The sequence below is a fragment of the Hyperolius riggenbachi genome, chromosome 8 (genome assembly GCF_040937935.1).
Source record: "Hyperolius riggenbachi isolate aHypRig1 chromosome 8, aHypRig1.pri, whole genome shotgun sequence".
Classification (NCBI taxonomy): Eukaryota; Metazoa; Chordata; class Amphibia; order Anura; family Hyperoliidae; genus Hyperolius; species Hyperolius riggenbachi.
The window spans coordinates 89,137,712-89,152,378 of NC_090653.1; the positions used below are offsets into that span (position 1 = coordinate 89,137,712).

At 46.5% G+C, this 14,667-nt stretch overlaps 2 protein-coding genes across 2 annotated transcripts in view; both read left to right on the top strand.

Annotated features, from left to right (window-relative positions):
- The window catches only part of LOC137529023 (oocyte zinc finger protein XlCOF8.4-like), a 37,015-nt gene extending 24,212 nt beyond the window's left edge, over positions 1 to 12,803 (top strand). Inside the window, exon 7 of the mRNA XM_068250893.1 lies at positions 5,492 to 12,803. Within this exon, the coding sequence (XP_068106994.1) occupies positions 5,492 to 6,204 (713 nt within the window). The 3' untranslated portion in view covers positions 6,205 to 12,803. The remainder of the gene's footprint in view (positions 1 to 5,491) is intronic.
- On the top strand, positions 80 to 2,876 carry LOC137528391 (transmembrane channel-like protein 5). The gene is made up of 3 exons (XM_068249685.1): positions 80 to 115; positions 179 to 828; positions 883 to 2,876. The coding sequence occupies exons 1-3, from the start codon at positions 80 to 82 to the stop codon at positions 1,253 to 1,255; spliced, it is 1,059 nt and encodes a 352-aa protein (XP_068105786.1). The 3' UTR covers positions 1,256 to 2,876.
- Positions 12,804 to 14,667: the final 1,864 nt, after the last annotated feature.

Below are 14,667 nucleotides of genomic sequence, written 5' to 3' on the forward strand. Positions count from 1 at the left end.
CTCTCAGTGCTATCTGAGAACCTAAAGACCACAGCCATCCATCATTGCCTTTAGAACTTGTCCCAGTGTTCTCCCCAAAATGTTTTCCATCCAGATGCCATTAAAAAGTAGCCGGGTGGAGTGGAAAATTAAATGTGCACAATTTTTATTAGATTAAAAAATCCCCACACATAATTAGGCAGAGTATCCCCTGAGTGTTGGTAGCCAGAGGTATCCCCTGAGTGTTGGTAGCCAGAGGTATCCCCTGAGTGTTGGTAGCCAGAGGTATCCCCTGAGTGTTGGTAGCCAGAGGTATCCCCTGAGGTATCCCTTCAGTACAGGTAGCCGGAGGTATCCCCTCAGTACAGGTAGCCGGAGGTTTCCCCTCAATGTAGGTAGCCAGAGGTATCCCTTCAGTACAGGTAGCCGGAGGTATCCCTTCAGTACAGGTAGCCGGAGGTATCCCTTCAGTACAGGTAGCCGGAGGTATCCCTTCAGTACAGGTAGCCGGAGGTATCCCTTCAGTACAGGTAGCCGGAGGTATCCCTTCAGTACAGGTAGCCAGAGGTATCCCTTCAGTACAGGTAGCCGGAGGTATCCCCTCAGTACAGGTAACCGGAGGTATCCCCTCAGTACAAGTAGCCGGAGGTATCCCCTGAGTGTTGGTAGCCAGAGGTATCCCCTGAGTGTTGGTAGCCAGAGGTATCCCCTGAGTGTTGGTAGCCAGAGGTATCCCCTGAGTGTTGGTAGCCAGAGGTATCCCCTGAGTGTTGGTAGCCAGAGGTATCCCCTGTGGTATCCCCTCAGTACAGGTAGCCGGAGGTATCCCCTCAGTACAGGTAGCCGGAGGTTTCCCCTCAGTGTAGGTAGCCAGAGGTATCCCCACAGTACAGGTAACTGGAGGTATCCCCTCAGTACAGGTAGCCGGAGGTATCTCCTCAGTACAGGTAGCCGGAGGTATCCCCTCAGTGTAGGTAGTCAGAGGTATCCCCTCAGTACAGGTAGCCAGAGGTGTCCCCTCAGTACAGGTAGCCAGAGGTATCCCCTCAGTACAGGTAGCCAGAGGTATCCCCTTAGTACAGGTAGCCAGAGGTATCTCCTCAGTACAGGTAGCCGGAGGTATCCCCTCAGTGTAGGTAGTCAGAGGTATCCCCTCAGTACAGGTAGCCAGAGGTGTCCCCTCAGTACAGGTAGCCAGAGGTATCTCCTCAGTACAGGTAGCCAGAGGTATCCCCTCAGTACATATAGCCAGAGGTGTCTGCCTCAGAACAGGTAGCCGGAGGTATCTCCTCAGTACAAGTAGCCAGATGCATCTCCTCAGTCCCAGTAGTCGGAGGTATCCCCTGAGTATAGGTAGCCAGAGGTATCCCCTCAGTACAGGTAGCCAGAGGTATCCCCTCAGTACAGGTAGCCAGAGGTATCCCCTCAGTACAGGTAGCCAGAGGTATCCCCTCAGTACAGGTAGCCGAAGGTATCCCTTCAGTACAGGTAGCCGGAGGTATCCCCCCAGTACAGGTAGCCGGAGGTATCCCCTCAGTACAGGTAGCCGGAGGTGTTCGCTCAGTACAGGTAGCCGGAGGTATCCCCTCAGTACAGGTAGCCAGAGGTATCCCCTCAGTACAGGTAGCCAGAGGTATCCCCTCAGTACAGGTAGCCAGAGGTATCCCCTCAGTACAGGTAGCCAGAGGTATCCCCTGAGTACAGGTAGTCAGAGGTATCCCCTCAGTACAGGTAGCCAGAGGTATCCCCTCAGTACAGGTAACCAGAGGTATCTCCTCAGTACCGGTAGCCGGATGTATCCCCTCAATATAGGTAGCCAGAGGTATCTGCTCAGTACAGGTAGCCAGAGGTATCTGCTCAGTACAGGTAGCCAGAGGTATCTGCTCAGTACAGGTAGCCAGAGGTATCTGCTCTGTACAGGTAGCCAGAGGTATCCCCTCAGTACAGGTAGCCAGAGGTATCCCCTCAGTACAGGTAGCCAAAAGGTATACCTCAGTATCGGAACTCAGAACTTCCTCTCTGCTCTAAAAGATAAGCAACAACATAATTACATTTAAATAAAAACATTTCTTTGTTACAGCTGATACAAATCCTGCAAAAAATCTGCAGTGTATCTACTTCCTGCTTCTATGAAAGCAGACATATTGTTAACGTCCTGTGTTTACAAATGAGGTCTTTGCCGTGGCAGTCAGCTGACATAGCTAAGGGATCAAATTTCAACTTGTACTTAGTCACAGATGAAGTAGAATTAGACGAGCTAAACTCTCTAAGTACATACAGGATGCATTTCTATATGTTTTATGTTTTTCGAGAGTTCAGAACCACTTTAAAGTGTTGCACTATTTGCCTCTGTTTCTGGGATGCCTTTATGATACCAGTTGCCACATAAATTAGTTGTAAGATGCTTCTCCTTCTCCCCCTCCTCCTCCTTTTTAAAGTAAGCTGCTGGCATCAAATTCAAAGTAAGAATGCAGATAATTCCTTATTACAAACTGGTTATGTGCAGTATCTGGCCCCTTTAAGACCTTTTCTTTTTCACTGTGGTTGACTTACAGTGATCATGGGGCTAGGAGCCAATAAAATTGGCTCGTGACCGAGATGCAGAGCTCTGCAACGAGCTGAAGCGTCGCTGGACCGGCCACAGCGACGGGAATGGCAGGCGCGGGCGTATGTGGAAGTTTAAAACTCGGCCATGGCAGGCTTAAAGGACAACTGGCACAGGACACTATTGCGGACCGCGAAGAAAAATACACGTGGCTAGGCCTGTTAGCGAAAACGAAACTAGCTGGCGGCGGGGGACTGGAGGCTCCGTGAGTGACTGCGAGGGCACGGGACGGCTGCATGGGGCTGGTAGAAGGTCCAGGAAAGTAAAACTGATTTTTCATTCGTGGCTTAAAGTGAACCTAAAGTCAGACAGAAAAAATGAGTTTAACTCACCTGGGGCTTCCCTCAGCCCCCTGAAGCTGATCGGTGCCCACGCTGACTCCATCAGATGTCCCTGGACCGGCCGGCTGCGACTTCCGGTTTCGCCGTCACCGGCCGACAGGCTGGGAACGGGAGTGATTCTTCGCGTTCCCAGCCAGAATAGCGCCCCCTATGCTGCTATTGCAGCCTCCCTAGGGGGCGCTATTCTGGCTGGGAACGCGAAGAATCACTCGCGTTCCCAGCCTGTCGGCCGGTGACGGTGAAACCGGAAGTCGCCGCCGGCCGGTCCAGGGACATCTGATGGAGTCAGCGTGGGCACCGATCAGCTTCAGGGGGTTGAGGGAAGCCCCAGGTGAGTTAAACTCATTTTTTCTGTCTGACTTTAGGTACACTTTAAAGAGACACTGAAGCGAGAATAAATCTCGCTTCAGTGCTTATATTCAGCAGGGGCATGTGTGCCCCTGCTAAAACGCCGCTATCCCGCTGCTGAACGGGGGTCCCTTCACCCCCAAACGCCCCCCTGCAAAATCAACGACCAACTTGGTCGTAGATTTTGCTGCTCTTCAGGCAGGGCTAACGGCTGCAGCCCTGCCTCACAGAGCCGTCTATCAGCGGCGCATCGCCGCCTCTCCCCCGCCCCTCTCAGTGAAGGAAGACTGAGAGGGGCGGGGAAGAGGCGGAGATACGCACTGACAGACGCGCGTGAGGCAGGGCTGCAGCCATTAGCCCTGCCTGAATGCGGAAGTGATCCCCCGCTGCACGGAGGGGATTTAGGAGGTAAGGGACCCCCGTTTAGCGGCGCGATAGCGACACGTGCCCCTGCTGAATATAAGCACTGAAGCGAGATTTATTCTCGCTTCAGTGTCTCTTTAAAGCAGAACTGTGAAGTGCTAAAAAAATAAGAGTTTCACTTCTGCCAGCCCCCTGCAGTCGACCTGTGCCCACGCAGTCCTGGACCGACCTTCGGTTTCCCTGCCGCGGCTCACTTTTTTTCTCGTAATGGAGGTCGACTTGTAAGTCGACCTCCAATGTGTATGGGAACGTGAACGAGGAGGCACGCAGCTAGGGCAGCGCAGGCGCAGTTCCTCCGAACTATGCAAAGTGAAAGTAAGCCGCGGCGTGGGACCAGAGCAAAACTGGAAGGGGGGGAAGTGAGTTTTTTTTGTCTTCCAAAGATACGGTAAAAAAAAAAAAAAAAAAAAGTGCAGAGTGCTCAGGGAGCATTTTCCCATCCTTGCACCTCTTGCGATGCTGTATTCAGTGATGGGCTTTCGAGTAGTAAACTACTCGAATATGAAATTCGAATGAAGTCTAATGACTTCACCTGTGACTGCGGGATGGGGGGGGGGGGGGGGGGATAGCTTACCCAGAAGTCTTCATGGATGTCTGTGTTTCATTACGTGTCATGGGCGTAATGAAAGCCAGGTTCCAAGACTCACTATCACGCTTACTCCTTCCGGTGTGAAAGAGGAAGCGCGATAGTGAGTCTTGGAACGCGGCTTTCCTTACACCTATGACGCGTAATGAAACACAGACATCCATGAAGACTTCTAGGTAGGTTAACCCCCCATCCCACGGTCAAAGGTAAAGTCATTAGACTTCATTTGAATTTCGAATTCAAGTTGTTCACTGCTTGAAAGCCCATCGCTGGCTGCAGTAGTGAAACCAGTGAGGTGAGGAGACGCAGCTGCCGCTGCTACTGACATGTTATATGATTTTTTTTCTGCAAAGGGTCCCTGTCATGTGGACCCATAATGTGAGTCTGATTTTATATTGATTTTAGATCAGCCTTTGGATAATCTTTGATTAAAAATCAGGTTTTGAAACAGTCTACACTTAGAATTTTGTCCATTCTCTTATGGCGTGCTGGAATAATATACTTGCAAGCTGTGAAGACCAGAGGGACATAGGAGAAAAGGACTAAGACCAGGAGAGCTTCTGACACATGCGATTTAAGACCTTGTATGCCGGGTCGCTTCCTGTCTGGTGAGCGTAATATTAACTCAGGTGGTGGGCACTCTGATGTTTTGAAGCACTGGTGGACTGTGCGTGGTGGTCTGGATGTATAGACACCTATCCTACTGCCGCGGTCCTTCCCCCTTCCTTGCGCCAGCCACTGCGATCCTCTTCTGTAGTTTCGTTTTATACTGCAGCTGCCTGTATGTACAGTGGCTGGAGCAAGGGGGAGAGAAGTGCGACAGCTGGATCAGGTAAGAAGTGGCAGTGCAGTGTAGCTTAGCTGGTAGGGCAGCGGAGATTAGTGTAGTGTAGCTTAGCTGGTGGGTGCAGCAGGGTTAGTGTAGTGTAGATGGTCAGTGTAGCTTAGACAGTTTAAGGGGGGTTCCATAAGACAACCCTGCTCTATAAATGCGCCAGGTGTAGTATTCCAAACTTAGGTGTGTATTATAGTCTGAAGCGTCTTCTAGTCTGATAGTCTGAAAAGAGCGGTAAATCATTTATCGACATGTACCAGTATGTATAATACATGACTCGACATTTTTTAGTTTCAGTGTTATATTTGATCCTTTCTGAGGTTCTCAAAATCACATCTATGCTGCTGTTAACACATGATTCATTTTGTCTTTAGATGATTCGGTGTTGGTGAGGACAGTGGAGGAACCCCATCCTATACATGTTCCAGAAGAAATACCAGTTGAAAATCCATACATTACTCAGGAGTTCCAGGGAGAAAACTTTGCCAGTAGCTTCCCTAATAATTCCTATGATGTTGTAAATGTTATGCCAGACTCTGTAGAATGTAAATCTTACCCACTGATTGAAAGTTTTTTTCCTGAGACCAATGCATCATGGGAGAATGTACACCTTGTAAGAAGAAGCAGGAAGCAAGACTTGCAGTCCAAAACTGAACACATTGAATTTGAGACAATCCCTGATGAAGAACACTTTGATGAATTTGACAGCGACTTAACATACAAGTCCTGTCTCTCCTTACCCCAGGAACCAGCTACACCTTATATATGTGGAGAATGTGGAAAATGCTTCATTTCTGAGCCATTCCTCGCAGAACATATGAAGAAGCATTCTGTGGAGAAGCCACATAGATGCTACCAGTGTGGGAGAGAGTTTGAGTACAGATCTCGCCTTATAGTACATCTGAGGACTCACAATGGAGACAAGCCCCATAAATGTGAAGAATGTGGAAAAGACTTTAATTACAGGTCCCGCCTTCTCGTTCACCAGCGGAAACACACAGGGGTCAAACCACACAAGTGTAATCAGTGTGGCAAACAGTTTGATTATAGATCGCACCTCCTTAGGCATCAGAGAACACATACATGAAGGCACAGTGCTCCTCATCCTTTCATGTGTGTCTCTGAGGAGGCTTCTCTTCTCCAGGTCACTGATTGGATTATGACACAGGGGTGGAGCGTGCACTTACTCAGTGTGTGCTGCCATCATGCATACCACAGAAGACAATAGATTCTGGTGCAGTTTAAGCATATTTCAACATAAGAAGAGCTGACAAACAACCTTTTGGACAAAAGCTTGTGGTCTTTGCAACACATCCTACCATAACTCGAGTCACATCTGGGATCTCTGTGATAGGACAGTACAGCAGTCCGAGAGCCAATAGGAAATGTCTGTTAACCCAGGACCGGCAAAGACGGTGGACTAACACCTAGGGGATTAAACTTTTTGTCCCTGTTATGATGCTTATTCAGCATTTATGGAACCAAGAGAGAGCAGTGCAGCAACAGTTGGTGAAATCCAGAACAGTGTAGAGAGTGTTATCCACTAGGCCACCATGCTGCCCTATGCAGCAGAAAACTGCTGAAATCTGGATGATCTTGGCAACAATTTTTTTCATCTGTTTTTTTTTAGCTATATGGTTATACGGGTGATAATACAAGTGGAAATCACTGATGGCTTACAGTTTTTGGCTTCTGTAAAGAATGTCCATCGGTATTTGTGTGTGTTTTCTCATATTTTCTCCTACTTTGAAACATACTGGTAGGATGTTTGGATGATAGCTTCATTGCTTCTAGTGACTTGGTTGGAGATATTTTATATACTGTAGTCTTAAAACAATCTTGCATAACTGCAAACTCTTCTATGAATGCAGAGCATGAAAATGTGAAGTATAATACGTTAGGGAAAGATACTGACATAAACTTCATAGTGATTTAAAAAGAATCCGAGGAGGAACTTAACCATAGACCCCCCCCCCACACACACACACACACACACACACCAAAAAAAGCAACTCGCAGCTCTTCTTCATCATTAAAGGGTACCTGAGCAGAATGGAATCAAGAAATGTATACATATCTGGGGCTTCCTCTAGCCCCCTTCAGGCTGATAGGTACCTCGCCATCCTTTTCCGCCTCCTGGATCCTTCGCTACAGCTACCGGTAATTCAGCCAATCGGTGCAGGCACAGTCTGGCCGCCTGCGCTCCCCTGTCATGCTTCAATGGCCGGGAGCATTCTGTGCCTGTGCAGTACAGCAATGGAGGCGTACGGCCAGGCTGCACTATGTGCTATACTGGTATACTGGTCGGATTGTCGAGAGCTGTAGCGGAGGATCCAGCAGATGGAATAGGATGGCGAGGACCGATCAGCATGATGGGGGCTGGGGGAAGCCCCAGGTATGTATACATTTCTTAATTTCATTCATCTCAGGTTCACTTTAAATTGATCTGCTTTTTGAAGCTCTTGGTTGTTCCTTGTGTCCTTTGGGTCACCATGCAGAGTGTAGGTTTTTTCTTTTTTTATCTCAGAAAGAAATGTCCCCTTTAAAGTATGTGCAGCTCCATCTGGCACATCAGTGGTAGTGTCTAAGCTCTCTGCTTCTAAGCTAAAACGTACAGAGCCTTGGAGCAAACACAGAGAGGAGGGCGTTCCTAACACTGGAGTGGGTGTTATGCAGGAGTGCCTTTCCTATAAAGGATGCCTTTCCTTTATTAGGCTTCCAACAAGCTGCTTGCTGGGAACTTCAGAGGGGACTGCAGAGGCCGAGGGGGTGGAGAGCGGCACCAAGAGAACACAGAGCAACCTGATGGGGAAGGGTACATGCATTTGTGTCCCATAGGTTAGATATTATTCTCCTCGAGTACACTTTAGTTTTTATAATAAAATGCATACAGTATGCCCATCACATTGACACTCTCGTCACTTCGGCAGTTTTGGTGTAGGGAAAGCAAAATAAACTTCCCAAACCCACACACTCCCTAGGCTTACGTTGAGGAGGAATGCATTCTTTTCTTCTTGAAGCAATGTCAGTCCAGTGATGACATATAAAAGAAAGGTTATGTTCTGTATGTGATATCCCAGGGGTATCTTCACAGGATCCTACTATTGATCAACCAGTAACGTCATGTACCCCGTGCAATGCAGCCAGAGTGACTTGGAAAGGCCTCACAGAAACTATGGAAGAGATTGAATCTACACAGACACAGTCAATTGCTTTCATCCCTCAAAGCACTTGTGGTCCTTATGTGTATCTGATGAGATGAGAAGACCTCTTAATCCTGACGCCACAATGAGTAATGGGAAGATGCCAGTGAATACTTGGTTCAAGATGTCCAGTACACACATCCCCTTCGGCCATATGGAAGTTTATGAATGGGGATGACCAATGAGATGTTAATTTTACGAGTTGGTTGCAAAAGGCATGTAGCTGGAAACTGAGCCAATCAATATTATCAGCTACTGCAAAAAGAACTTTATAAAGCTTGCTTTGCTTTAACTCTAAATTAAAAACAAAAAAAAAACAAATAAGTAAACCTCTATAATAAACATACTTGGCTCCTTTAGATTCAGCCCGGCATCCTCTCCTGGCCCTCCTTAGTCCTGTTCGTCTGCTGCTCGTCCAAGAAAACTGGATCCTTCATTTTAAAATTAGAGCCTGTCCGGTACTGCTTTCGGGTCGTAGCTTCCACATGGACTGAATGCTCGTCCACGAGTCTCAACTCTCTCTGTTCACTGAGAGCTGGGATGCGCTCTTAAAGCGGACCTGAGCTCAGAACTTCCTCTCTGCTCTAAAAGATAAGCAACAGCATAATAACTTTTAAAGAAAAACATTTGTTTCAGCTGATCGAAATCCTGCAATAAATGTGCGCTACAGACATAGGGTTAACATCCTGTGTTTACAAATTAGCTGATCTGCTGAGGCTGCCAAGATTCCTGAGCTGACAAAGCTGAGAGATCAAATTACTCTTGTGATTAGTCACAGATGAGGGGGAATTAGACAAGCTAAACTCTCTAAATACATACAGGGTGGATTTCTCAATGTTTTCCTTCTGTCCTGTGCAAGAGTTCTGGTCCACTTTTAAGAAGAGTGAGTGCAAAGGGATGGCAAAAGGGGAGAAACCGGGTGGGGAAGGGCACTGGGTGAAGACAGACAATGACGCCTCTTCCTTGTCATCCATTAGTGTCTATATTGGATGAGTGTCCCAGTAGAATATCTGGGAGCACGATTGTGGAAAGGGAAAGGGGAGGAGAGGTGTAATTAGTAATGTTAAAGTGAATGTACTTTAAAGAATAATATGACTTTTTACAATATACATTTATAAATTATTTGGTCAATGTTTTCCAAATATAAAATCCTACCTCTAGCAGAGATGCCGGCATCTTCATTACAGGCATGGGGAATCATTGTGGAATGTTTTAGCCCTCTGTAATGAGCAGGAACTTCACATGATCTCCTAGAGATCTCTGGGAGAGTAATTTTCATGACCTCATAGCCTAGGATCTGCGCCGAACAGAGGCAGGAGAAGAGCCAGCCTCTGACCACAGCGCCGCCGTGAGGGGGGTATTTCTTTCTGTTCTCCACACCCACCTTCCTCTAGTATAAGAACTAACCTCCCTGTCCTAAAGTCCCCATTCTTCTTTTAATAGTAGTGACAATGCCATCCATGAGCCACACCTGCCCTCCCTGTGTCTAATGCTGGGCATACACAGCGCGATAGTTGTTATCAATCGGGCCGCTGATGGCTCGATTGATAATATTCAACCTGTCCGATCACCGCGGCGGATCGACTCCGCGCTCGATCAACAATGGAAGAAACGAGCGGCTGATAAGGAACTGCCCGCGCTCGATCGGCAATGGAAGAAACGAGCGGCTGATAAGAAACTGCCCGCGGGGATGAGCGGGAATCGATCTACGGGGGCGTGCCGGCATCGAGCCAGCGGCTCGATTCCGGCGCAGAATTGCACCATGTATGCCCAGCATTAGGCAACAGCAGAAAGCCGAGTTCTGCACCAATGCTTCCTGCGGCATTGCCAGAGAGCAACCTAAGGTTGCTGAACTCTAGTGGATGGGGGTGACACTGGGATCATGGGACTTCAAAGTAGCCCTGGCTGGCTCTCTGACTGAGGCCAGACAGCAGTGAGCTAAGAGTGAGTGCTTAGCTTGTGGTCTGGACGGTCACTGTGATCATGGGACATCCTGGAGGCAAGGTAAACTACTGGGGAGAGAGCTGCCTAACAAGCATTTAATATGGTGGTAATATAACAACCTGTATTGTGGGTATATCCTGAACATTTTTTCCAGAAATGCAATGCAATTACCTGCATTTTGAAGAGTTTCCCATAAGCCATGCCCCTTGACTGACATGCTTCCTTGGCAGTATTCCTAAGACTTTGGCAGTGCTTGACCCCTTTTTCACACAAAATTAGTGAGCATGTTTAAAGTGGACCTGAACGCTTGCACAGGACAGAAGGAAAACAGAAATGCACCCTGTATTTATTTAGAGAGTTTAGCCTGTCTAATTCCCCTTCATGTGTGTCTAAGCACAAGTGTAATTTGATCTCTCCCCTGTCAGCTGACTGCCACGGCAGATAAGCTCATTTGAAAGCACAGGATGTTAACAATCTGTCTGCTTCCATGAAAGCAGAAGTAGAAACACTGCAGATGTATTGCAGATTTTGTATCACCTGCAGCAAAGTAATGTTTTTCTTTAAGGCTACTTTCCCACCAAGACGGTGCGTTTTAGGGGACGTTATGGTCACATAACTGCCCCTAACGCAACGTATGGTGGTGTTGAAGTTGGACGTCAGATTGAGCTGCGTTATGCAGCTCTCAAAGCAGCCGCTCCAGGTTAGTGATAGGAAGTCCGGATCTTTTTAAGGATTCAGATCATTTGAATCGGATCATTGAAAAGATCCGGATCTTTGAACCGAATAATTTGAATCATTTTACTAGGGAAGCAGACTGGGTGAAATGATTAGCATGACAGGACTTTCCCTGCACTGTACATTCTGTATGTTCCTGTTTCTTCCAGACAGACATCCACTGTGAACCGAATCTTTCATTGTGATGATCCGGATCAAATGAACGATTCGTTCATGATCCGGACAACACTACAGTCCCACCAGGAGACACCACAGTGCAGTGAATATTAATTAGCCATGTGGCTGGCCGCAGAGGAGGAGGGGAGACCTCCTCCAACATTACTGAGCATGTGCAAATAGTCTAACGTGGCTTAGCCCAGTATAACGTACAGCATGCAGCACTTTGTTTAAACGTGCTGCAGTTACTATGTAACGCAACGTGTGCACTGTGAACAGCACATTGATTTTACAGTGCTGTGAGTTAGGCTGCGTTACTGGCTGCTGTAACGTGGGACTTTAACGTCCCACTGTGAAACCAGCCTAAAGGTTATTATGCTGTTGCGTATCTTTTAAAGCAGAGAGGAAGTTCTGAGTTCAGGTCCATTTTAAGTTTTTTCTTTTTTAGGCTTTTGCCAGTAGGAGGCAATCTGTATCACTGTGGATTAAATACATTTAATTTGGAAAACGTCCAAGGGATTGAAGTAGTTCAGAGGGTCCTTTCTTTACCCTCCACGTTTCGTGTCCGTAGGGGGCATTTGATTATATCTTAGGTTGGTCAACTCTCTAGTTGGATGGTATTTGCAACAAATTTGGCGCATTAGCATCTTCTTGATCATCTCTGGTTTGAATCACGCATTAGGTTCATCATGGACCTTGAAGGCTACTTTTACACTTGTGTATTGCGTTGGACGATATCACATAGCATACTATATATTTGGAACTAAGCATACTTTGCATGTACTGTATGCTTCACAGTATCCGTTGCATCATCACGTAATGTGCAATGCGACTTTTCCCCCTCTGTGCGTTGTGATCCTGTTTTTACAGTCTATGCAACGCCTCAGTGTGAATCTAGCCTAAAGATGAGGCAAGTATAAACATTTCTCCCTACAGGTTTGTCATGTTATGACTGGAATAGCACTGGACTGTTCTTCTTCCATTAGGCTCAATTCAATTATTTGTCTTCAGATACTTTGTGTCGAAATTAATCACAACTGATGTGAAGAATACAGGAACGATTTTGAGATTTTTAGCTCCTGGGAAATATATTTAGATATATTTTAAAAAACTTTTTATTGTGAATTGCTGCGAACATATATGCCTTGTTGGATATTTACAGAATAAAGATGTTTACAAATAAGAACACTGACTCATTTGTTAACATAGGGGAACCTGTTTACTAAAGAAACTATACAGCCAAAATTAGACATTCGATGGATCCCCTTCGGTTAAAAAGTTGTGACTTGCTTGTCTGCAGACAAGCGTCATGATACTCTCTGTATCGGAGATAAGGAGTTCCATGGAAGTGCTGCAGCGTGCCTCTGCTAGTGAGTGGGGCTACATGATGGAAGTCAGCACATACGAGGCTTGGGGGAAGACTTGAAAGAAAAAGGCCCGGCAAGTCATTGTAACTTTTTATCTGATCGATGCATTTTGGCTGTATATCCATTTGTCAATCCGTTTTGGCTGTATAGTCTCTTTTATAAGTCGACACTGGACTAATTCATGGCTTGCTTTATTCCAAGTTGTTGTGATACAAAAGATGGTCTTTCTTAACCACTTAAGCCCCATCTACACCATACAATTTTTTGTTTGATTCAATTCAATCCGACATGTCCGATCGGGATTCAATTCGATTCAATTTGCCATTGTCAATGGCAAATTGAATCGAATCCCGATTGGACATGTCAGATTGAATTCTGTTGGTGGGCTATGATCGCTCCTAGGATTTTTTTTTTTTTTTTTATATCCCTACCTCCCTCCTCCCACCAGCCAATCAGTGCTATCAGCTGTCATAGGCTTCAGCCTATGAAAGCGGATCGCTTCCCTTCCACCCAGGGTTACAGCCGTGCCACATGCGATCGCCGTTGGGAGACTGATGACGGAACAGAGCTCTGTCATTGAAGCGGAGATGAGTGCAATCTCCTGCAAAACCCCACCCCAGGACTTGGTCCTGGGGCTGCCGCCGGGTTCACGCCAACCGGCGTGGATCAGTCGGAAAGAGGTTAAAGAGAAAGTTTAACCTTGGATTGAACTTCATCCCGATCAGTAGCCAATATCCCCCTTTCCTGCGAGAAATTGTTCCCTTTCCTCGAATAGATCAGTGTGGGGGGGGCGGGGTCTGTGTGGCTCATAACGTGTGAAACCCTTCCTGCTGTGTGACGTCAGAATCATAGTCTTAACAGTTTGCTTTCTGCGAACTTTGTTCCTTTGTGAGACATAATGGTTTTTTTTTTCCATCTTCTAAGCAAGCAATACCTCCCTCTTTGCATAGAACTCTCAGTAACTAACATTCCGTAGAGATCACCTGACAGGGACTATACATGTTTCCACCTGTGATCAATTTCAGAATGTAAAACAGGGAGAGGAAAGATATTACAATGGGCAAACATCAAATAAATAATCCATAAATAAATGCTGTACACCATAAGCAATTTTATGAATTCTGTTATGTTCACTACAGTTTCTACAGCCATACACTGTTATTTTTTTTTTTTGCTGGAAATTTTCTTCTTTTTTTTTGGTTTGACTGTACTGTTTCAATAGTCATTTTACGCTTTCATATACTATTCTGTTTTCTGAAAAATCAATCACAGTTTTCCACCAAGGCTAATCAGTATGATAAAATCTATTCAATTTGCTCAGTCAAAAATGAATTTAATTTCTCTATACAATTGAATTTGTTTCTTTTAATTTATTCATTGGTACTTTCAACTATACTCTTTTATCACCTACCTGCAGGAAATGATTAATGGCTGCATGTGGGGGCCTGGAGGAGTTATTGGATGTTATTGGGAACTAGGAGGGTTTAATAGCTGTGCAGCCATTAACTTTGCTGGATAGACTTATTTTTGAGTCACTAAAAAAATCCAGCAGTTACAGTAAAACAAATTATACATACCTGGGGCTTCCTCCAGCCACATCCGCTCATATTGCTCCCACTCCGCCATCCTTCCGATATCTGCAGCGCCGCTACCGGGTCCCTGCACTTCCGTCAGTCGGAGCCAGTTTGACGTAAGGGAAGTGCGCCCTCTATGTATCTCTCCAGCAGCTGCTGGAGAAATATGCGAAGTGCGCACTTCTGCGTAGACTGGGGGTAATGGCGCTGCAGACATCAGAGGACGGTGGCGTGGGAGCGAGCGAATGGTGCTGGAGGAAGCCCTAGGTATGTATATTTTTTTTTTTTTACTGTAGCTGAGCATTGAGTCCCTTTAAAGGACTCCTCAGGTGAAAAGCTAAATTTATCTTTACGTACCTCAAGCTTCTTCCAGTCTTTAGAAGTCATTTGGGTCCCTCGTCGCAGCTCTGGTCATCGCTAGTGTCCAGCTGGCCGCCTATAAGGATCTCCGACCCAACGGGGGTCTGCGTGGGCGAGAGCCAGAATGCATACTCACCCATGTCACTGAGCGTGTACTGCACAGTACACTCCCATTGATGTTGACACGGACGCTCCCATGTACAGAAGGACC